Source organism: Pholcus phalangioides, unplaced genomic scaffold, assembly GCF_987345545.1.
Source record: "Pholcus phalangioides strain wild (caught in Gottingen) unplaced genomic scaffold, Ppha-v1.0 ptg000004l_1, whole genome shotgun sequence".
NCBI classification, from domain to species: domain Eukaryota; kingdom Metazoa; phylum Arthropoda; class Arachnida; order Araneae; family Pholcidae; genus Pholcus; species Pholcus phalangioides.
In genome coordinates this window covers 35,026,162-35,047,219 of record NW_028301597.1, presented here as the reverse complement: position 1 = coordinate 35,047,219, position 21,058 = coordinate 35,026,162, and the positions used below count along the sequence as shown (strand labels likewise).

At 34.4% G+C, this 21,058-nt stretch overlaps 1 protein-coding gene across 3 annotated transcripts in view; it reads right to left on the bottom strand.

Annotated features, from left to right (window-relative positions):
* The window catches only part of LOC149087338 (uncharacterized), a 35,293-nt gene extending 14,771 nt beyond the window's left edge, over positions 1-20,522 (bottom strand). Inside the window, exons 1-8 of one of the 3 annotated variants that reach the window (XM_089231393.1) lie at positions 20,454-20,522; positions 18,498-18,672; positions 17,869-17,964; positions 13,757-13,954; positions 12,353-12,541; positions 6,865-6,965; positions 5,705-5,857; positions 2,003-2,111 (exon numbers count right to left, since the gene is read on the bottom strand). In XM_089231393.1, coding sequence (XP_089087519.1) covers positions 2,003-2,111; positions 5,705-5,857; positions 6,865-6,965; positions 12,353-12,541; positions 13,757-13,954; positions 17,869-17,964; positions 18,498-18,672; positions 20,454-20,477 — 1,045 coding nt within the window. In that variant the 5' untranslated portion in view covers positions 20,478-20,522. The remainder of the gene's footprint in view (positions 1-2,002; positions 2,112-5,704; positions 5,858-6,864; positions 6,966-12,352; positions 12,542-13,756; positions 13,955-17,868; positions 17,965-18,497; positions 18,673-20,453) is intronic. The other 2 variants (XM_089231395.1, XM_089231394.1) reach the window with 2 other exon arrangements.
* Positions 20,523-21,058: the final 536 nt, after the last annotated feature.

The window sequence follows — 21,058 nt, the reverse complement described above, 5'->3', positions numbered from 1 at the left end:
CTTATCAAAATCACAGTATCAAGCACAAAAACGGTTCTCGCCAATTTAAGGATGGATGACGCAGAACTCATATTTGCAAGCACATATTGCAGAAAAAATTTTGGCGGCCCACTTTAACATTTTTTATAATCCTTTGGTCCTATCGCCAAACACTCACAATGTATGTGTTAAATTTTCGGTTTTGCTCTTCGTTTCCGTGTTAGACAGGTTTCATTTAATCCAGGTTTTTAATGTGTATTTCAGCATTGAAATCACAGGACCACGATTTTTTTCTCAAGACAGGGTTTCTGTTTAATACAGGTTCCGTTAAAGCATAGTTTCCCAAACTTTTTGTTCCATTGTTTCTTCAGAGAAATTTTTCTCCCATCGCCCCCCAACTCAAGAGAACCCATAGGATCCTATGTAATACCCATGGCTTCTATCGCCCCCTGGGACCTTTCCATCGCCCACCAGGGGGGGGCCATATTGCCTACTTTGGGAAACACTGCGTTAAAGGATTACACATCTTTTCAAAGTATTGTCTTTTACAATATGACATATGCAGTATCATTTGTCGATAATGTGTAAGAATTATATGTATACAATGCAACCTCCAGTAATGAGCACTCCTTGTTACTGGGACCTTTCCCATTCCAGTGCATGGGTGTAAAGTCATTAGAAATATGGAGAGGGCTCAAAAACATTCAAACTCAATATTTCTATCTATAGGTATTATGAAGATATTGGCAAATATCTGGAGAAGGACTTGGACCCATGGGCCTGATACAAGCTTATGCCTATGGTTTAGTGCAGGGCTTGACAAATCGAGAAAAAATCTACATGCCAACCAAATATTTTAGGAGCCAAGTGCATCATTTTTTTTTTCCCACAAAATTAGTAATCACACATTGGAAATTTTATACACCAATAACAATTTTTTTAGTTGCCATGGTAAATCTGCAACCTAGGAATACTCAAGCTCTGGTCTAGTGTGCAGTGGTTCTCAAATTTTTTTCCCTCCCATTATTCTCTTGGCTTCATCATCATTTAATAACGGCTCCCTAGAATATGCTAGAAAATAATTATTTCAACGCACTGAATGGGCACACACGCAGCATTCAGAATAATACAATGGTGCAAGTCTAAAAATTTAAAACATCATGGATTTAGTTTCAGCACATTCTACAATATGAGATTTATTCTGAGCACCAGCGCAATAAGCCCACAGTTTAACTGTTTGAAAATGAAACTTAATTGAATTTGAAAAGTATGTACTGATTTTGTTATCTACACATTACTTTAAGACTAAACTATCTCAAAAACAGTTTTTATGGACTTGCACCACTTGTATTCTGAACCTCTCATATCATTCAATAAATCAACTTTGTAATGCTCCCTAAAAGCTGTGATGAACACTTTGAGAACCAACTGGTCTATTGAGACAAAGTTTTTAAGAATTTCCCTCTCTATTAGCAAAGGATAAAAGCAAGATACCCAAATTTCTCCTTTTTTTTGGGGAGGGGGGGGGGGTTTACAATACATTAGTAAAAAATAACTTTGCTACAAAAGAAATCAATTTCTATGTGCTCTAATCAGATCAAGAGATAAGTTCCAGGTAGTGTGAGTGGCAGAGAACTGAAGTATGAAATTTCTGAAGGGAATGTGCTAAGTCACAGGTTCCCTCTAATCCTGGAACCTCTTCCTGCATCAAAATATTATCCATTTTTCGATGTTGAAACATAGATCTACAGGTTTAGTAGAAAAAAACAATGCAACAAACAAATAATTCACATTTTAATTATAATTTTCTCAGTTCGGTTATGCCATTATCATATTAATGTCCTTCTACTTGTGAAAAGAATCATGGCAAATAATGTCAAAAATCCAGCAACTTTCTGCTTTCAGATTGGGAACATGTAAGCAGTTCAGTTCATTTAATCAAAAGATTTATTTAAAATTTTTTTTTAATTTAATTAGATTTGATAAAGAACATGAAAAAAATATCCAAAAATATTTCACTCACTTCTTTGTTGTTCATCAACTTTTTCTTCACTTTTAGCTGGTTTCTTGGATTTTTTTTCAGGTTCTTGTGCCATGCTGCATTTTTTTGCACCAGTAAGATCCCTATTTGTCTGAAAAGAGTCCAGGGAAAGGCAACATCATCAAACATAAAATATGACAATGTTGCATTTAATTTTTTTTTTCCTTTTTCCAATGAGAGCATGATGATCCACAAAATTTCTATCAAGTTTATAAAAAAAAATAAGTTTCAAGGTAAAACGTGATAATTCAGATAAAAATCATGAATGCCCTGAAATTCATCCCAAACAAATTTTTTACAAGAAACAAGATTGAATAGAAAACAAAACAAAAAAATAGTTCTATCATAAAACACACCATAATGACCTAGATAAATTTTTTTAAAAATGATGCAAACAGCGTGCTTTTAAAGATACAGTAGGTGTAATTAAAAATATTCAAGAAATCAAATAAAGTTTAACTGTGAATTTCATTAAAGCAGTGTATCAAAGGTGATTACATAGTTTACATTAACACGTTTTTACGATTGCATTAACAAGTTTTTCCCAGCAATCACCACCATATATTTTAGTTATAAAGTCAATTTCAGAGACAATTGTAAACACTTGCTTCACATTTTGTAGTACAGCGAAAATCCTGTATAAACCCAAGGCTGGACAAATCCAGGGCGGCAAAAATTTTCTTAGCATAGTTACTTAATTGCAGGCTGAGAGCAGCACAAAAAATGTTTGGAATTTATAGTAACGTATCTGCGAACATGAAAGAGGGTCACTATGCCATGGAAAAATCAAAGGAAACATTATTTTGGACCCTTTTCTTTGGGTAGAAATTTTTTTTAGTTAATATACTATATATCTGGTTATATACTAGCCCTGGTATCCACATAAAAGGGTTTTTTTTTGTTACTTAATATCAGGTTAAAAAAACTATTTGACAATTTTTTGACATTTTTATACTGAGTTTCTGAGGTCAAAAACCTAACCCTGATCCTCTATCATGCATATTTTGAATAAATAGCTCAATTTCGCTGAGCAAATTGAACACAGGTAAACAGTAGTTTATGTAAAATGGACCAGAAAATTACATATCTGTTCTAGACTCTTTGTGTGTCGAAAAATTCTAAATTACAAATTATAATTAATATTTTGTTTTAATAATTTTAATAAATTAGTGTTTAAAAGTAAAACATTGTAATATGCAAAAGAAGTAAGTTTCTCATCGTGTTATTAACCTATTATCCAAAAACATTCATTTAGGTTTTTGATGGTTTAAACCAGTTTTTAGCAGTTTCAACCACTTTTTGACAGTTATCATGTCAAAAACTGGTTCTTCAAAACCCAACCTTGAGAGGAACTTGTCACATACAGTGAAACTTCTGTATAACAATACTAAGATGGTCTCTCTGGGCGGTCAGCAGTCATGTCTGTCTGTCTGTATAACAATACTCAAGGTACCAGAGAAAGACATTGTTATACAGGATTTACTCATATTGACAGTATTTTAATACCATGTGAAATGCACTAAGACAGGAGAGTAATACTGTTACATAGGAGATTGTTGCTGGAAAGGGTATCACTACACATGTTTTTCACTGATCATTGTAAATTTGATTTGAAAAATAATTTGAGAAGGCCCTTGAGAAATAACTTTAAACTGCACACTGATGAATAGAGAAATTTAGTATTTCATTATTGTTATACCAAAAATAAACAGACCAGTAAATGCAAGAGAAAGCAGAAATAATACTCACAAATATCTGAGTAAATAAAAAATATTTAAAAAAAATTCATAAATGGAAATGAAGATGAGTCCAGGTCAAATCAAATTGCTTCTACTACTATTTCATACAAATACAACACATGCACCTCATACACAATCCTCTCTGGAATTTCTACCAAATCTGTCATTTGTTTCTATATAAATACAATTAACTACACAAAGGCATATGCGGGAAACACAAGGGGATCACATCTCCAAGACAACCAAAAATTAAAAAAAATTCTAAATATCTTTTTAAAAATATTAATTTCAAAAGAGGAAATGCCTTTCTTGCTATTTTAATCAATGTTAATTTAAATGCTTTTTAAAGGTTACAACTGAAACTTCTCTGAAGAAAAAAAATCCTTGTGGTTTTTCTAAAAGTCGCTCCTGCAACTACAGTAAAACTTTGACTGTCCAATGTAATTGAAACGAGCCTATGTTACCAATTCAAAACTTCCAAATGATATAATATGCATCGATTTAAGGATTAGTATTATCTACAGGGTGTTTCGAAACTATGGGAGAGAGACTTCGAAAAGGGAGAGGCTGTGGATTTAACCAACACAATTTTCTTTTGTCATGGGGCATATGGTTGGATATAAAACATTAATTTACTAGGGGGTGCAGCAAATACATTTTGCTAACATTAAAGTGTCAATTTCTTTAAATGGTGGTAGAACCTCTCAAAACCGAGCTCATCATTTCTTTAAAATAAATTTTAACTAAATTTTTACAACACTGTATAGTAATTAATTATGATGGAATATACATTCAACAGACAAAAACCCATTCTGTCATTTTTTTCTCTGCAGTTTTACCACTCTTTTAGTGTATTACTGAAAGTTTTTAGCAATATTACTTCTGATGAACAGCAATGTTGCTGCGGCTTCAACGAAATGTAATGTCTTTTAATAAAATCACTTAATACAAATACAACGCCACAACAGGCAAATTGCCCAACGAGGTGGCTGACTAAACATCATGGATCCCCCGAGCCATTTTTTGGAGGCCCTACCTACTACTGCTACACCACACATGCACCCCGTCCACAGCCCCCCCCCCCCCCGCGGAACTCCCAACGAATCGGTACATGCGGGAATGTGCATGTACGTATAGTGAAACCTGATGTAAGTTTTTTGTTTCTCTGTAATGCTTGTTATGTGTAGTGCTGTCATCTGCCACCAGTTTTTCTAACTATGAGTGAAGTGTTATGATTGAATGATTTATCATTGTAGGACTGTTGCTCTCTGCGGCAAGACTTTTTAACGGGGAGATCGGCTCGCATTTGCGCCTTGAAGTTGGGAACTACAGAAAACCAACTTCAGCTGACCACCACTGTGGGGTTCGAACCTGGATCCTCGCATCGCGAGTCCATCACTATAGCCACTCGACCACCACAGCGGCGAGCATCATTGTTGCGAATGTGAACTTATAAAGGCTCTATCTCCATTTTCATCAAAAGAAAATTTTGAACATATGAAATGATTTCCTCAACACCAAAGAAAATATCCCGCTAATGAAATCAATGTCCATTAAAAGAGAGTTCTGGATGCATGAGTTTCAGAGTCAAGGCTCTACCGTAAGTACTCAACACACCCATACATTAATATGATAAATCTACAATAAGCTGCAATATGAAAGCTACACAATGTTTCTTCTGGGCTATTACACAATAGTCAAATATAAAACACACATTGATTCTTCATTTGTTAGGCAACAGACAATGTCAGTATTTTTTACAATCATATACGAACAAATGAAAAATTTCTTCCATTTGTTTATGTATTTATATTCTATCATTCTTTTTTTCGAATTTTTTTTTTCTGTATTAAGTTGTCTGTCTCATCATGAGAAAAATATGAGTTTAGGAAATGTCCCCCTGATATTGAATTTTTTAAATTTTATTTATTTTTTAAAAACCTACCTTTTCAACATTTATCACCCGTCCTTGCAAAACAGTTCCACGGAGTGTCTTCAAACAATTTTCAGTATCTTCACTGGAAGCCATGACAACCAATCCATAAAATCTATCATCATTTGGCTGTTTAGTGCTTTTGACTATCTTGGCAACTAAGACCTATGGATCATATAAAAAAACATAGGAACATTTATCACATATAGATGAATGATCAATTTTTATAAATTATGAAAATGTTATATATATGTTATTTATATCATAAATTATGTTATAAATTTTGAAATATGATATTCATGTTGGAATTAATCGAAAACCTATCCATACTTACATGAAGACCACTGCAATTTTTATGAGCAATGCATTATATTTTTGTCATAGTTTTCAGTTTTTCTGTGACAATTGCTTTTATTTTGGGCTGCTGTATCTCAGATGTATTTGCATTCCATATTTTTTTATTTTATTTTTAACATTCTAAGCCACCTTGTTGAATATTTTACCTGCTGTGGAATTTGTATTTGTACACACAACTACATGAACAATCCTTTTTCTGTCTTCCTTCAGTTAGCTGCTTCTTAATACAGAGCTTGGAAGTGGTAAAACTCTATTCCAGCGGTTTTCAAGCGGTGCTCCGTGGAGCCCTCGGGGCTACTTGTGCCTCTCCAGGGGCTCCGCGGCCGCTTGACAAAAACATATTTTAAAAAAACAGTAAAATAAAAAAATAAATAATTATAAATATTTTTAAATAGTAAAAATAAATCAGTAACTTTGATGAATAATTAAAAAATTGGCCTACGGAAGTTCCACCATGGAATTTTTTTTACTTAAAAGGGCTCTGCGAGTCAAAAAAGGTTGAGAACCGCTGCTCAATCCCATTCACAAATTTTTTAACAGACTTACAAAAAATTGCTAATACTAAACCTAGAAAATGTCCTTGTATCAGTGAAATGTTATATTCGAGCATTAATAAAAAAATTTAATGCTGTTAAGTGAAACTCAATGCAAGTAAATTAGCAAACCAAAGTTGACTTTAGAAATAGCAGCATTACCTTAATCTCATGAAATAATTTAACTTTATATGACTAAATATTAAATTATATCTCATGAATCAAAATACTAATTCAATGAACAAACAATTTATTTGCCTAACTTAGAGGAAAATGAATTACCTTTCCATGCTTTGAGAATAAGGCCTTCAGTTCTTCTGCTTTCGTTATGTTGGATAAGTTGCTGACCCAAAGAGCTTCAAAGGGTTTTTTACTTGAACCACCTTAGTGTGAAAAATAAAAATATCAAACTGTAATGTATACAAAGCTTCCACTCAAAAAATGAGAAAAAGTAAGATTGGGGGGGGGGGGGGGGGTACCCCCAAATATAATCATAGCATATTAAAAATCCCTGAAAAAAATTATGAAAAAATGCACAATTAATTTTTTTTTCTACATAGCACACTATTTCAGTATCCTGTAAGATTGACTCGAGCCAAAGCAAAATTACAAAAATGACTTGGTTACAAACACAACTTTTGTTCAAAATAGGGTATTTAGTAAAAAAAATGAATTGGACAAATTTTGTTTATAAGATTTGGTAAAAAAAATAAGGACAAAAACTAGAAAGTAGAACAAAACCAAGAAAATATGACAAAATTAGGACATTTTACCAAAAAGTGGGAAGAGTGGGAGCCTTGTGTATATATAAATAAAAGAACTCGTTCATCGGTTTTGATAGTCCTGATCTCTTTTATTATCAGAACTCAACTTTTCATATGCACCTTGTAAACATTCTTCTGTTGAATTTTTAATGAATTGGTACATGCAGGAACATATTTTGTGTGTGTGCATGGTCCTAACATATTTATGTTGTTTATCTTATGCTTATTTGGTTTTACACTGTTGCCGCGTACCTTTCTTTCATATTTTGAAGGGAAGATGGTAAATGCATGAATTTTCATGTTAAGTAAGTATCATGGTGTAGGTCTGCCTGTTCTCTGTGGAGACTTTTTTCAAATGGAAGATCGGCATGTGCAGGGTTCATACAAAATTTTTCATATGAAAAGTATGGAGTTTTTAAGGAGTCATGGGGACCCCTCCCCCAAAAAAATTGCACCACTAGACTAAAAACAAAAGATGCCCACATGCGGATTGATTTTCATGTCTTTTTTTTTTTTTTTTTTAAATTTCTATTTCAATGCTTCCAAGATTTCAACTTTCAAAATTAAAAGTATGATGGGTAGGAATTTCAGCTGCTGAAAAGGAAGAGATATGCTGTGACTGAATGCACGAGTAACAAGCGACTGTTTGAGAACACAAATTCGAACAGTAACAGAGCATGATGATGATCAGGATTAGGTATTGAGAAGTGTAGTAAGAAAGAAGAGAGAGTTGTGGTAGTAGTATTAAAATTATTTAAAGAAATCGGAAGTCATGTACAAGTGAGTTTGCAATAAATTTTGTTTTTATTTTGCTTTAGCTGTGACCACTTCTGCGAGAGAGATAACAGATGTTAACCAAATAAGAGTTAAATCACTGTAAACTGTTTATGAAAATATGCTTATAAAAAAGCTACAAAATAACTAACTTCATTTTTCATTCAAATCCTTTCATTTAAGGCACAAAATGTATTTTTAAGAAAACTCAAAGTTTTTTCTTCTACAAATCATCACAGCTTCACATGATCTGCATTTGTGAATGCGGCAACACCCTTTTTTTCGTCACATCACATCTTGTTTATTTCGTCCCACTTTGTCAGAGTGATATGAAAAGTGGCATGTGAAAGCACTTATTCCTCAGCTTACTTAGGAATTTTACAATCTTAAAGCAGCAAAAAGAAAGCCAATGAGATTCATCAAGCACCCTTCAAAACCGAGTCAACTTCCCCCGTGAGGGTCCCCAGCCTGGAGCCCTGTTTTACTCCCCACCCCATGAGGACCACAAAAAATTTTAATTCATATTCATTTTACCAATGACAGGGGTGCAAGTGCCCCTCATCCATTTTGGAGCAGCAAACTTAAATTTTTGGAGCAAAAATTTTGAAAATGGAGCAGAACTAAAAACTACCTATATCTACAATATAAGGAGTAATTTTTCTGTGAAATGCCAAAAGTTTTGCCAAAAGCATTTGATGGAACAGATTTTTCACTGTTCAAACATACTTTTGTTAACACAGAACTCTCTTTCACTGTCTGTATTACCATGTACTAAAGATTAAAAAGCCTTCATCAAAACTGGCAAAATTTTGAACTTTGGGCTGCTTTCACGGTTACAAAGTTTGAATATGTCTGCCCAATATATATTTATTCTCTGAACCGATTTCACTTCATGTAATTCTTCGCATTGTAGTGCAAACCATTCATCACACATAATTGATAGTTCTGTTGGTGATAAAATGTTAAGCAGCATCCCAGCAATACATGAGGGAGAGCAAAAAACAAGGATAAGACGGTGCAAACATTTCATTCTCTCAATGTTTTGGAAAGGTAGGACATTTATATACAATAGGTATCTCACAGAAGTTATGTATATATAAAATGAGAGCATGCTCCTAGTACAAATTCCTTCCTTTGACTATTAATTTAAGAGCATGCCCCTCCCCCACCAACGCAGGGGCGGACCGTGCTGCCATATTGGGCGTCGCTCAAGGAAGGGTGTCATATGGAGTTGAAAGGGAGAAAAGGTCGACCTAAAAAAACGTGGTCAGTAGCACCAAAAATAGGTTCTGCATGGGTAGAGATTTTTTTTCTCGAGCCGCCCTTTTCCCCAAATCCCGATTTTCGCGATGTGCAATTTTCACGATCTGCAACCGCCGATGATAACCACACAACCGCATAGTGGCTGGACGACAAAACTATGGATATTTTAGCTAGAGTTTTTACAGATCCCATTTTTTCCCAACGATCTCCAAAAAATTTCGGTAATTTAAACGAGTACACCAATCCCCTTTTCGATTCTTCGAAAAGGCACATGTGTAATCTTGTGGGAAATAAAGAGAATTTACGGCGTAGATACGCTGTCTTTGAATGCAGGTTGGTAGCGGCAAAACTAGTTATTTTCAGTAATAACCCACAGCAGAAAAAACTCACTCAAAAATCGGAAAATTCGGCATATTCATTCAGGGATTTTGATAGACTGCGGGTTATACCAATAACAGTACAGGACCGTTATTGGACTACTTTCCAAGGCCATGAGATAGCGCAATTATGATAGATCGTAGGAAGTGAAAAAAATTGAAGTTTTCCCCCCTCCATATCTTTTTTCCTTATCTCGAAAAGAACGCATCCCGTGAACAAAATTTTCATGCTTCTTTTTCCTAAATTCTGGGTATTTTACGCACTACAATGCATTAGAGGTACCTCCACGAAGCACAAACAAGAATTGACGCGATGCGCAGGGATTTGGCACGTTGGCACGCCATGATGCAAGAGAACCGTTTAGGCGCAGTTTTGCACAGTTCTGGCACCCCTGCAACAACTAAAATTCAAGGGCTCCAACCAAGGCACAGGAAGCCAATATGCAGATTTTTTATGGGCTCAATACATGGATTCATGCTAAAGCTACAAAAACAATGAGATCCATCCAGGGCCCGAAATGAAACCTGTCAACTTCGCCATCGGGGACTCCAACCTGGAGGTCTATCAGACAAGCGGGTCCTGTGAAGGCAAAAAAAAAAATTTCATCTGTATTAATTTATCCAAGGAATAAAATCCAGAGTCCCAACCCAAGACCCAATTTGCAGATTCTTAGTGGAGGCCCCAGACTGGATTTATCTCGGGCTTCCGCTATTGAAAATTTTACAATGTAACACAACAAAAAACAATTGAGATTCATCCAGGGCCCCTGGAAATGAAACCTGTCAACTTCCCTATCGGGAACCCCGAACTGGAGCCATATCGACTTCCCCCGTGAGGGTCACAAAATTTTTTCACTTGTATTAATTTCACAACAAATTCCAGGGCCACCTGACTGGATTTTTTTTTTTTAAATAACGTAATCAGCATGCATTCCCAAGAGATCGTTACGATCTGTCCAGGGAATTTGTTAGTGTTAGTAGACATCTATGCCCGACCTGGGATTCGAACCCAGACCTGCACAGTCAGAAGCTAGCTCCCTAACCACTGGACTGCCAGGCGGCAAAAATTTATTTTTGTCATTTATTTCAGGCTTTCGTTGTTGCAAATTTTACGTGGTAAAAAAAAAAGCAATGAGATGCATCCAGCCCCCAGGAAATTATTGGATTGTTCATGATCCTCCCACACACACAACCAGACCTGCCAAACTCTGAAGGAAAAATGCTACTATATTCATAAAAAGCGTAACACAGCCCATTTTCAAATTCACGGAAAAAAGATGTTAGTTGGGATCCTAAAAATTGATTAGGAAGTTATATAATTACAATTAGAAAAGTAATTCTGCATGAGAAAAGAAGGTATAGTTTAATTTTAAAAAATAAAACGAAAAAATTGTTTGCTTGTGTCTATCTTTTGTTCTACCATAATGTTTTATCTAAAATGAAATATGATTTCGCTCACTGGGACACAGTCGCCCGATCACGTGAAAAAAAAAATTCTAATTTCAAAATTAGATGGATGCTAATGGGTTGAAAATAAACTGATATTCATAATTCAAAATTAGACATTCTAGTCACCTGAATGATCAATATTAATAGAACTATATCAGGAGCAATATTATTTTTTGTCGAAAATTTCCAAAAATCCAAAGTAATCCAAAAAGTAATTTTATAAATTTAAGACATGAAAAAATTGACAATACTCAAATATCGGAAAATAATTGTATATTATTGTAAATCTACCAAAAATGCGTGAATTATGAACTCAATTTTTGGCACAAGTTCATTTACAAAATTCGGCCTGGATTAAAAAATAAATAAAATGCTGTATAATTCATGAAAGCATAAAGGGTTAGAATGGCATGCAAATTTCGGAAAAATATTGATCCATCAAATGGATGCTAAAGGATTGAGGCACCACTCAGTATACTGTGTAATATAGGCGGCTCGAAACATTTTTCCGCCGCATCAGTAAAAAATAAAAAACTCCCAGCGGTGTTCAACTTTTTCTCACCACTGGGAGTGGGGAATTTTCGGCTACTGGTTGATGCTGAGTGATGTCATTCAACGGACCATCGATTTTTAACGTTGACCAGTTTGCGACATAGGCCAGAAAACTTCAACATTAGCGATTCTGTAAAAAATTGTATTTTTAAAAGCAAAAACGTATAATCGTATTAATTTGCTAAAATCATACTAAATACGATAAAATCTTAACAGTTGGCAGGTAAGCACAACAATTGGATGTTCCAATCCCCTGCTTTCACATTTCCTATTACAAAGGAGGGTTTTTCTCTTTTCTCCTTCTTTATATTCAGGAAAGCTTCCTCTTATTTTTCTATAGGCAATGCTATTCATCACCATGGGGAATGCCTATTCTAAGAAAGATCATCCTTTCAGAGAAAAAATAAGGACTTTTTCAGGAGTGGCTGCAAAAAAGTAAGGAGCTATAAGGGCCCTTCCAGAGAAAAATGAAAAGTTAGGACTTTTTAAGGAGTTTGTAAGGATGTGCGAACCCTGAATAAGCTTATCAGAATGCTCGTGCAAGAATGATACAAAATATTTTTGAGATGTGGAAGTGGAATTTCCATTTACCTGGAACATTAGATCTTGGATCTCCATTGATTTCACCAAGACTGATTCTATGTTGCTGTCTTGTCGTAGGGTGATTGGATGTCGAGATGATAAAACATTCTTGGTCATCAGTAACTTTCTCTTTCTTTATATTTCTTACACGTGGTCCACCCTTTCTTGTTTGTTCGACTACATGAGTGGAATCTGGTTCTTTATTAGCAATAGGATTAAATTAAATTGAAAATTACATTAAAATAAACTAGCATAAGTAAATAAAATAGTAACATAAATGAACCTGCACCCCTCTATAAAATTCTGCATCATGTTTAATGTGTCTAACAGAATTGTCATAGACATAGGAGTAAAAAAAATATTGTTGTAAAGAGATTTATTGTTACATCAAGTATCATTGTAGAGATGTTTCACTATACGAATGTTTTTAACAGCTGGCTGATGCAAAGATATATTTAGGAAAGAAAGAAAATTCTACTGCCTTTGCGGGGAATCGAGCAAACATCCTCTTTCTTTCCGGGAGAGCGCCCCAGACCACTAGACTATAAAAGCAATGAATATCTCAATATTTCCCTGGAGCTTGTGTGCACTGATCAGGACTGCACATGGACGGTCGGACCTATAAGGGGTTAACATTAGGTCCTTATAGGACCTAAGGTTTCACTATATTGTCTTATTAAATCGTTAGTTTAGTGAAATCTTCATTTGAAAACACGTATTTACTAGAGTATTGAAGTTTTCTAAAACATAGAAAAACTTCTTGCCACATTTAATTACAAAAAGCTAATTTACACACTCTTGAGCATTGTTTTCTCCACACTGCTAAGAGGAAAATGCTTCCACGCATGCAAGATCATGAAAAACGTCACAGGTGGATGTGCTATATTCCAATTCTAAGCACATAAGAAACAGGCTTACACACCTAAAATAAAAATTAGAGGGGGAAAAATGTTTTTGAGGATAAACATAGTTTTATATTTTATGCCAGAACTTCTAAATTTTCCAATATAAAGAAACTTTTATGCAGACACTCACTGTTTATTTAGTTTTTATTAAAATTTATTTTTATATAACAAACTGTTTGATTGAAAAAAGTAATTTTGTTACACAGAAACTTCATATTTTAATTTCATTTAAGTGACACTGAATGCTTTGTGACCTCCTCCTCACCAGATCATGGCCCGCCACTCTGTCTCAAATGCCTTTTTATGACCCAGAATTAAGTATGTTTTTTTCCCACAAATTTTTAGGTACTAGTCAGGGTATCATTAGGTTTCCTCTAATGGTTTAAAGTCAAAGCCTTTATGGGATTAATTATCGGGGAAGGGGAGATATAAAGACATATAAAGGGGTCGTATTGTTGAAATTTAAAAAAAAAAAAGAGGAAAAACCAAAAAATGGAATCTATATTACCTGGAACAATATTAGATTTTAGAGCTTCACAGATATAATCAAGACTGTTGGTTCCGTGCTGCTGTCTTGTCAGGGGGTTATTTGATTCCGACATGGAAAGGCATCCTCCCTCATCAAGATCAATCTCTTTCTTTACCTTTCTTACAGCCAATCTGTTCTTCCTTGTTTGCTTGATGGCAGAAGCGGATTCAATTTGTTCTTTAATGGTAAAACAAATTTAATTTAATAAAACATACTCGTCTTCCAATAATTATGAACTGTCAGAAAGAACAAAATGGTAAGAGTTAAAGTAAACATAACATGAAATTGTTGTCAGATGATTCACTTTAGATGTAGCAAAAGCTGCCAGTGAACTTACAATGATGTTATATATAACAATGAATAACCATTTTTGTCCTAATTCTAATGGTCATTTTTTGCACTGTAGATCAGCGGTTCTTGGAGAGGTTACAGAGGGGGTCTGTGAGCTTGGATGAAAAAGAAATTACATTCTTGATTTTCATTATTATATAGTAAAATATACTGAATATTATTTTGCAGAGTGATCCAAAAGTCAAGCGACCAATTACAAAATATTTTGTTTATCAAATTTTACTGACTGTTTTTGATAGTTTTGTGATTGACAGAAACACTATACTATTCAAGATGCAATTGATTTTTTATTTTTCATGTGTACTGATACTTTCAGCAGCTCAGTTTGTTGCATGATCAAGATGGTTTTCTGCCAGAAGCAAAGAAATTTTTGGTTAAATAATATTTTTCAACGCCTTAATTTGAGACCACTATTGTGGCACTTAAAAATGAATTTTTAAATATTTCTGTGCCCAATAATAAGACAACAATCTTCTGTTTGGTGTTGTTTTTGAGAAACTAGAAATGGTGGAGACCACAGGCAGAGTGAGTGCCCGTCTCTACTGATCCAGAATTAGAAAGAATTTTAGAACAACATTTTAGAACGAATTACGTGACTTTTGGATCATTCTGTATGAAACAGAGTCTATGGCCTTTTTATAAAATTAGTACAAGTCGTGGAAACACAAGAGGTTGAGAATCCCTTGCCCTAGATGACTAATACTGAACTGCATATAAATATTGTATAAACTACTGAATTGTTCTGAGAGAATTGGTTGCATGTTCCAAACTGATAAACATACAGTACAGTAGAACCTTTCTTACAGGTGCCAATTTACAAACTTAAAAAAATCTATAGTTTATCACATGATATATTTTGCACTGAAGAAAACATGCCATACAAATAACAGGGAAAACTGTGGATTTTTTTAGATAAAATTGTGTCGCCATTAGGGTGGATCGAAAAGTATAGGAAATTTTTTTTTCCGAAATGGCTTTTGGCATGGGGTGGGAAAGTTGTGTCTTGGGAATATTACTTTACATAATTTTTTTATTGAAATCCATTCATATCTTCTGGTGGCCCAAGCGCCCCAAAAATAGTTAAAAATTGACATTTTTATGAAAATGTATTAAAAATTGAAAATTAATAAATTTTTTTTATAAATTTGGCAGAGTATTCAGGTATTAAAATGTACTAGTTACTTACAAGTAATAATTTTATAATCATACATGAATCATAAATTTTAAAATCAGAGCAATAAATCATACAATTTATATAAAGTGAACTTACAAAATGACTAATTCTGTTAGTTTGAAGATTTACATATTTCTAAATGTTGTAATTCTTTTTGGTATTAAAATATTTCATATGGTTTCTTGATTTTATTCTATTCAATATGAATGTGTGTCTCTCTCTCTTCTCCACATACACTTTTCGAAGCTTCAGACACTAAGCGAATGCATCTTTCAACAGCTTAAGTATGACATGGATATTTTGACCATTTCTCCGTATTTCCAACTTTTACCATGGCCTCAATTTCTTCACACTCACATTCATCAAAAGAGGTGGTTCAAAGTGTCCAAGTTATTGTTGATAAGTTCAAAATAATCCTTTGCTTTGAAGTGTATTTTTGGTTCTTGAAAAATTTGGTTCTTGTATGAAGCGAACAAATGCACCACTGTAACCGTCTAATGAGCTCCATCTCCATCAAGCAAATGACACCTCCTTTGTGCCCAGTATTAACATTTGTGTTCCATCGCATCCAATTACTGTTAGCCCATTTAATTGTATAGTATTGGATACAAAAAAATTAAGTATTGTTTCTTTTATGGCTTTAGCTTCTCCTGTTGCAACAGTAACGTGTCCAATCTAAAGAAAGAGTTAGGTTCCTTTTTGAGACAATATTCACCAATCCCATTTTAGGGAAATTGAAAGGAACTCATTCTCATCTTCAATGAGATATTGAATCAACATTTTCCGTACACCTGTTTGATGGATTGTAACGCCCCTTGATTTATTGGCTGAAGCAATGATATAACATTGCAAGGTAAAGGAAATCACTTTAATTTCCCAACAATCGTTTCGGTGATTGTTAAACAGATTATTTGATCAGATTATCTGATCTATGAAAAAAAGCTATGTTTTTTAAAGACAAAGCCTGGTAATTTGAACTTTTTGCTAATAAACATTTGGTGGCGATTAGTAGGGTTCTAGGTATATATGAATATAGGCCTACATTAAATCTGTTAAGAAATACAGACGTACTGCATTATACTAATGCTAAAGTGGATGCCAATTAATAGATCAGTGTTCTTCAACCGCTGATTTATGAATATTTTCTGCCAGTCTGTAAGCATTTCATTCAGTTCATGTAACCACTACAGAATTTTAGATTTAATAAATAAAATATGTCCCTATATTAATGTTTATATGTCTTTGCCATCAGCGAGTCTACAAATAACTTAATCTACATTGCTGATCTGTGAAATCTTCACCAATTTTTACCAGTCCGTGGGTGCACAAAGACTGAAGAATACTGAATAAAAATGTGATTGGGACGACCGTACAGAAGAAACATAAGCCTATCAAGTGGGAAAGCATTTTATAAACAGAGTACAATTTAATATAGGAAATAAAATCGGGAGGAGTCCGGAAATATGATTTTTTTTAAACGCAAAAATGTCTCAAGGTTAGATTTTTTTTATGAGAGATCATTTGTTTTTAGATAAATCCAGTGAATGAAAATCAAAAATAGGGATATAACATTCAATAGAGCCATAGGGACCTAGGTACTAAAATAACATAATAGAACCACATCTTGTAAATCATAGTTTCCCAACCTTTTTTGTCCCATCGCCCCTTTCTTCTGAATTTTTTTTCTCCCATCGTCCCCTAACGCAATCTAACCCATAGGATCCCATGCTATACCCGTAGCTTCTACCGCCCACCTGGAACATTCCATTGCCCCCAAGGGGGCGTTAACGCCCATGTTGGGAATCACTGTTGTAAATAAAATTTTATTGGTTGATTAACAAGCATGACATATACAAGGAAAAAAATTAATTTCATTAGTAACAATTGCATAGCTGCCAACTTTGGAGAATGAAAATTTTGGAGGTTTTCGAGTGGATCCAAATTCCATACAAAAATAAATGTAAAAGAAATCTTTTAAAATATTTTAGGGATTTTTCATTGGTAAAAGCAAAATTTTAGGGGATATTTTCCCTTGGCAAAAACTGTGACACCATACAAGCCATCACTAATCATGGTCAACCAGTAGGTTAAAGTCCTTGGGTTAAAAAAATCAAACCTCGCAAACCAAATAATCTCCATCGGGCCCGAAACCGGGACATATGGATAAAGCAGATACATGTAATCATGCCAATTTTGGATTTCGAAAGGCCGGATCGACGCTTGCTGATTAACAAATTTTGTGTTTCCTCCCAAAAATGAAATATTCTTTTGTGATTTAACGAAATGACGAAAATTTACACAAAGCTTATGAAGCAGTTTTTGTTCTTCAAAGTAAATTCTTCTTAGGGGAATTATTTTTTTTCCAAACTGTAGGGATTTTTTGCAATCACGGGTAAAATTTGGGAGATAAAAGAATTTTTTGGGAGTCCGGGAGTAGAAATTCAGGAGACTTGGCAGCTATGCAATTACATAGTAACAAATTCATTCATAACAACTACATAGTAACAAATTCATTCATAACAACTACATAGTAACACATTCATTAGTAACAATTACATAAACTCACCCAAGCGTGATACGTTACAGGCTACAAGAATTGTTTTCTCACGGATTGCAGCTAGTCTTTTAGATCTTCTGGGAGGAAGAACATCTTCAACATTTTCTAACGATGGGGAGATACATTACAGAAACTGAGAATTTGAAACAATAAAATATTATAGCAAAGGTTAAAAACATTCATATTGATGCATACATACATTGTAATCGATAATCACACCTGGGGTATCAAAGTGGGAATTATTTTTTCGCCCATTCATCAGAACTTAATTTCCCATTCCTGAATAGTGCGGCATTCACAGGCAGGCTTTCTTAACAAGCATGGATGAACAGAATATGTTGCTACATATATTATGGTCTTTACATGTGTACAGAATTTATGCACCATAACTTCCTGTGAACAATCTGTAGATGTGAACTTCACTATTTTGAGGGGAAAAAGGTTGAGTCCATATCTATGGGCCATTTTTTCAACAGTGGGTTCTAATAAAAGACATGAAATATCTGAATGTGCATTAATTTATAATAAGGTGACAGGTAGCGACGGACTAAAAAAAAATTTATTAAAATATCCATTTATAAATACATAGAATAAAATATGTTTAAAAAATGGATGGATAGGAGAAGGGAAAAAAATACTTTTGCCTGGTTTTCCCATCGCTGTAAGGGTTTTTTCAAGCTTAACTGCGACATTCAGCCCAATTTTCGGTGGATTGTTTTCTTTATTTTTCAAAGAATGTACTGGCAAAGGAGACTTCTCCATCTTCACAGAGATTAATTTTGATGTTTTCGAGACATTCGAGCTCGAGAAAACCTGCAAATCAAAGAAACAATTATATAGGCTATTGTATAAGCTATCCATCCATCAAAAATATATTACCATAGCTGCCAACTTTAGAGAGTGAGAATTTGGGAGGTCTTCGTGCAGATCCAAATCCTGTACAAAAATAAATGTAAAAGAAATCTTTTAAAAACATTTCAGGGATTTTTCATTGGTAAAAGGGAAATTTTAGGGATAGTTTCGCATTGCATAAACCATCACACCATGCAAACCATCGCTAATCATGGCCAACCACTAGGTTAAAGTCCTTAGGAGAAATTACTGTACCTCTCAAAAATCAATCTTGCAAACCAAAAAAAATTGCAGTCAGGCCCAAAACGGGACACATGATAAAGCAGATAACGCAAGCATGCCAATTTTGGATTTAAAAAAGGCCAGACTGATGCTTGCTGATTGGCAAATTTTTTGTTTTCTCCCCAAAAATGAAATATTTCTTTGTGATTTCACAAAATGTGACAATTAACGCTTATGAAACAAGTTTTTTTATCCGGCTAAATTCTTGGGAATAATTTTTCCCTAAATGTGGGGATTTTACACAATCAGGTGAAATTCGGGAGATGGAAGAATTTTTCGGGGATCCGAGAGATAGAGTAGAAATTCAGACTTGGCAGCTATGTATTACATGTGCTCATTTCGATAAGTGGATGAAAGCCTCCTACAAGAGTTGAGTGAAACTGTGGGTACATTAGAAAACCATAAAAATGCTTCCACCACTAGGATGCTCACCATGACACTCACTCATTAGGTCACTTACTCTCCTCTAGGTTGCTCACTCACCACTCTGTCACTCACTAAAGTCTATGGGTCTCACTTAATTACATTGGGCAAGTTTACTAACTACTCGCTTGCAGTTTTACTCGCTCTGTATAATAACATTATCAAGTAAACTCGCCACTTGCTCTGCTAGTGGGAGAAAAGTTAAAGGGTAGGCTACTTTTCTCGCTACATGCCACTGTTTTTGTTACCACTCAGGTACAATATGGGTGTGGCAATTTTTTCTCTCTCGCTCTGGCTCGCAACAAAAGAGAAAGACGACAATATGCAAAAAAGGAAGGAAAATAAAATGAAATAAATCATCTAGTGAGCAATTTTACTAGTCCTGTGTTATTGAAATTTGCTACGCTAGTTGAAACCAGTTCACTCACCAGCTACTTCACTAGCCGGAAAATATCTAGTAAACTCACCCAATGTAATTGACAACTGCATCATCTACTGATTCACTCACTCTGTCATTCCTCGCTCACTTACTCCTATTGAATAGTCCAATAGTATTATCCAATAGTCCAATATTACTCCAATAGTCGAACTATTGTCTGTGATTTTTCGCAGCAGTGAATTTTCCGTCGATGTATTTCCCTAGCGGTGAATTGTATGTGAATTTCTTGTAAACCCTGCCCATGGGGACCGAAAATTTTGTCCAATAACTTGAAGTGCCCATTATAGGAGATTCTTTCTCAAGAAACGGTTTCAAAGTAACTTCCATGTACTTGTCATTCATCACGCAATCAACATGGGTCACTATTCAAAACATGCTGTTATTATACATGTTGAATTAATTGCCTGTAAACAACTTTTCAACTATTTTCCTTTCCCTCCACGTTTTCCGTTAATTTCTAAAAAACAAACATCGGCATGTAAAGAAATATCAACATGTGTGCAAGAGCTAAAACAGATCACGTCAATGTATTTGATGATTTACAACATTATAGACATGAATTTTCATTAATTAATTGTAATATAAATTTCATATTTACGCGATCATTGATAGCACCGTCCATGTCCACTTGAATTTGGCTCCAAACAATGAAATGTTAAAAAAAGGGTAAACACGCGCATGCTCAAAAATTGTCCGTGAGCTGCGTTGCCATACCTGACGTACGAAATGATTGATTTCTAGTATAATAACTGAGATGACCATATAGCATGCAGAAAACTATGCGATATTCAGTTAGCCCTTGGTTTACCAATATCTCGGTTTGCGAACAATTCAGTTTACGAACAACAAAAAATTACTCTGTTTATGAACTAGTCTCGGTTTACGAACGCACATAACGGTTTAATTTCCGGACGAATCATGTTTTCGAAATCTGAACAAACAACTTTTTTCCCGACACAATCCGGTTGAAGCATTTTTTTCATCAGAGTTCCCGTCACTAGCAAAAAGCCAATGGTTTATGAGGTCGTTTCAAACTGATAATTTCTTCAGTGTTAGTTCAATGATTATTATTGGTTTATGCACACGCGCTGTTGTAGAAATTCACATTAGAAATCTCCTGAGCTTCTTCCCAGGGCGAATATGTGGCCCAAAATGATCGAAAACTGAAAAATAATAATAATAGTGAAAAAAAGTTAAAATATT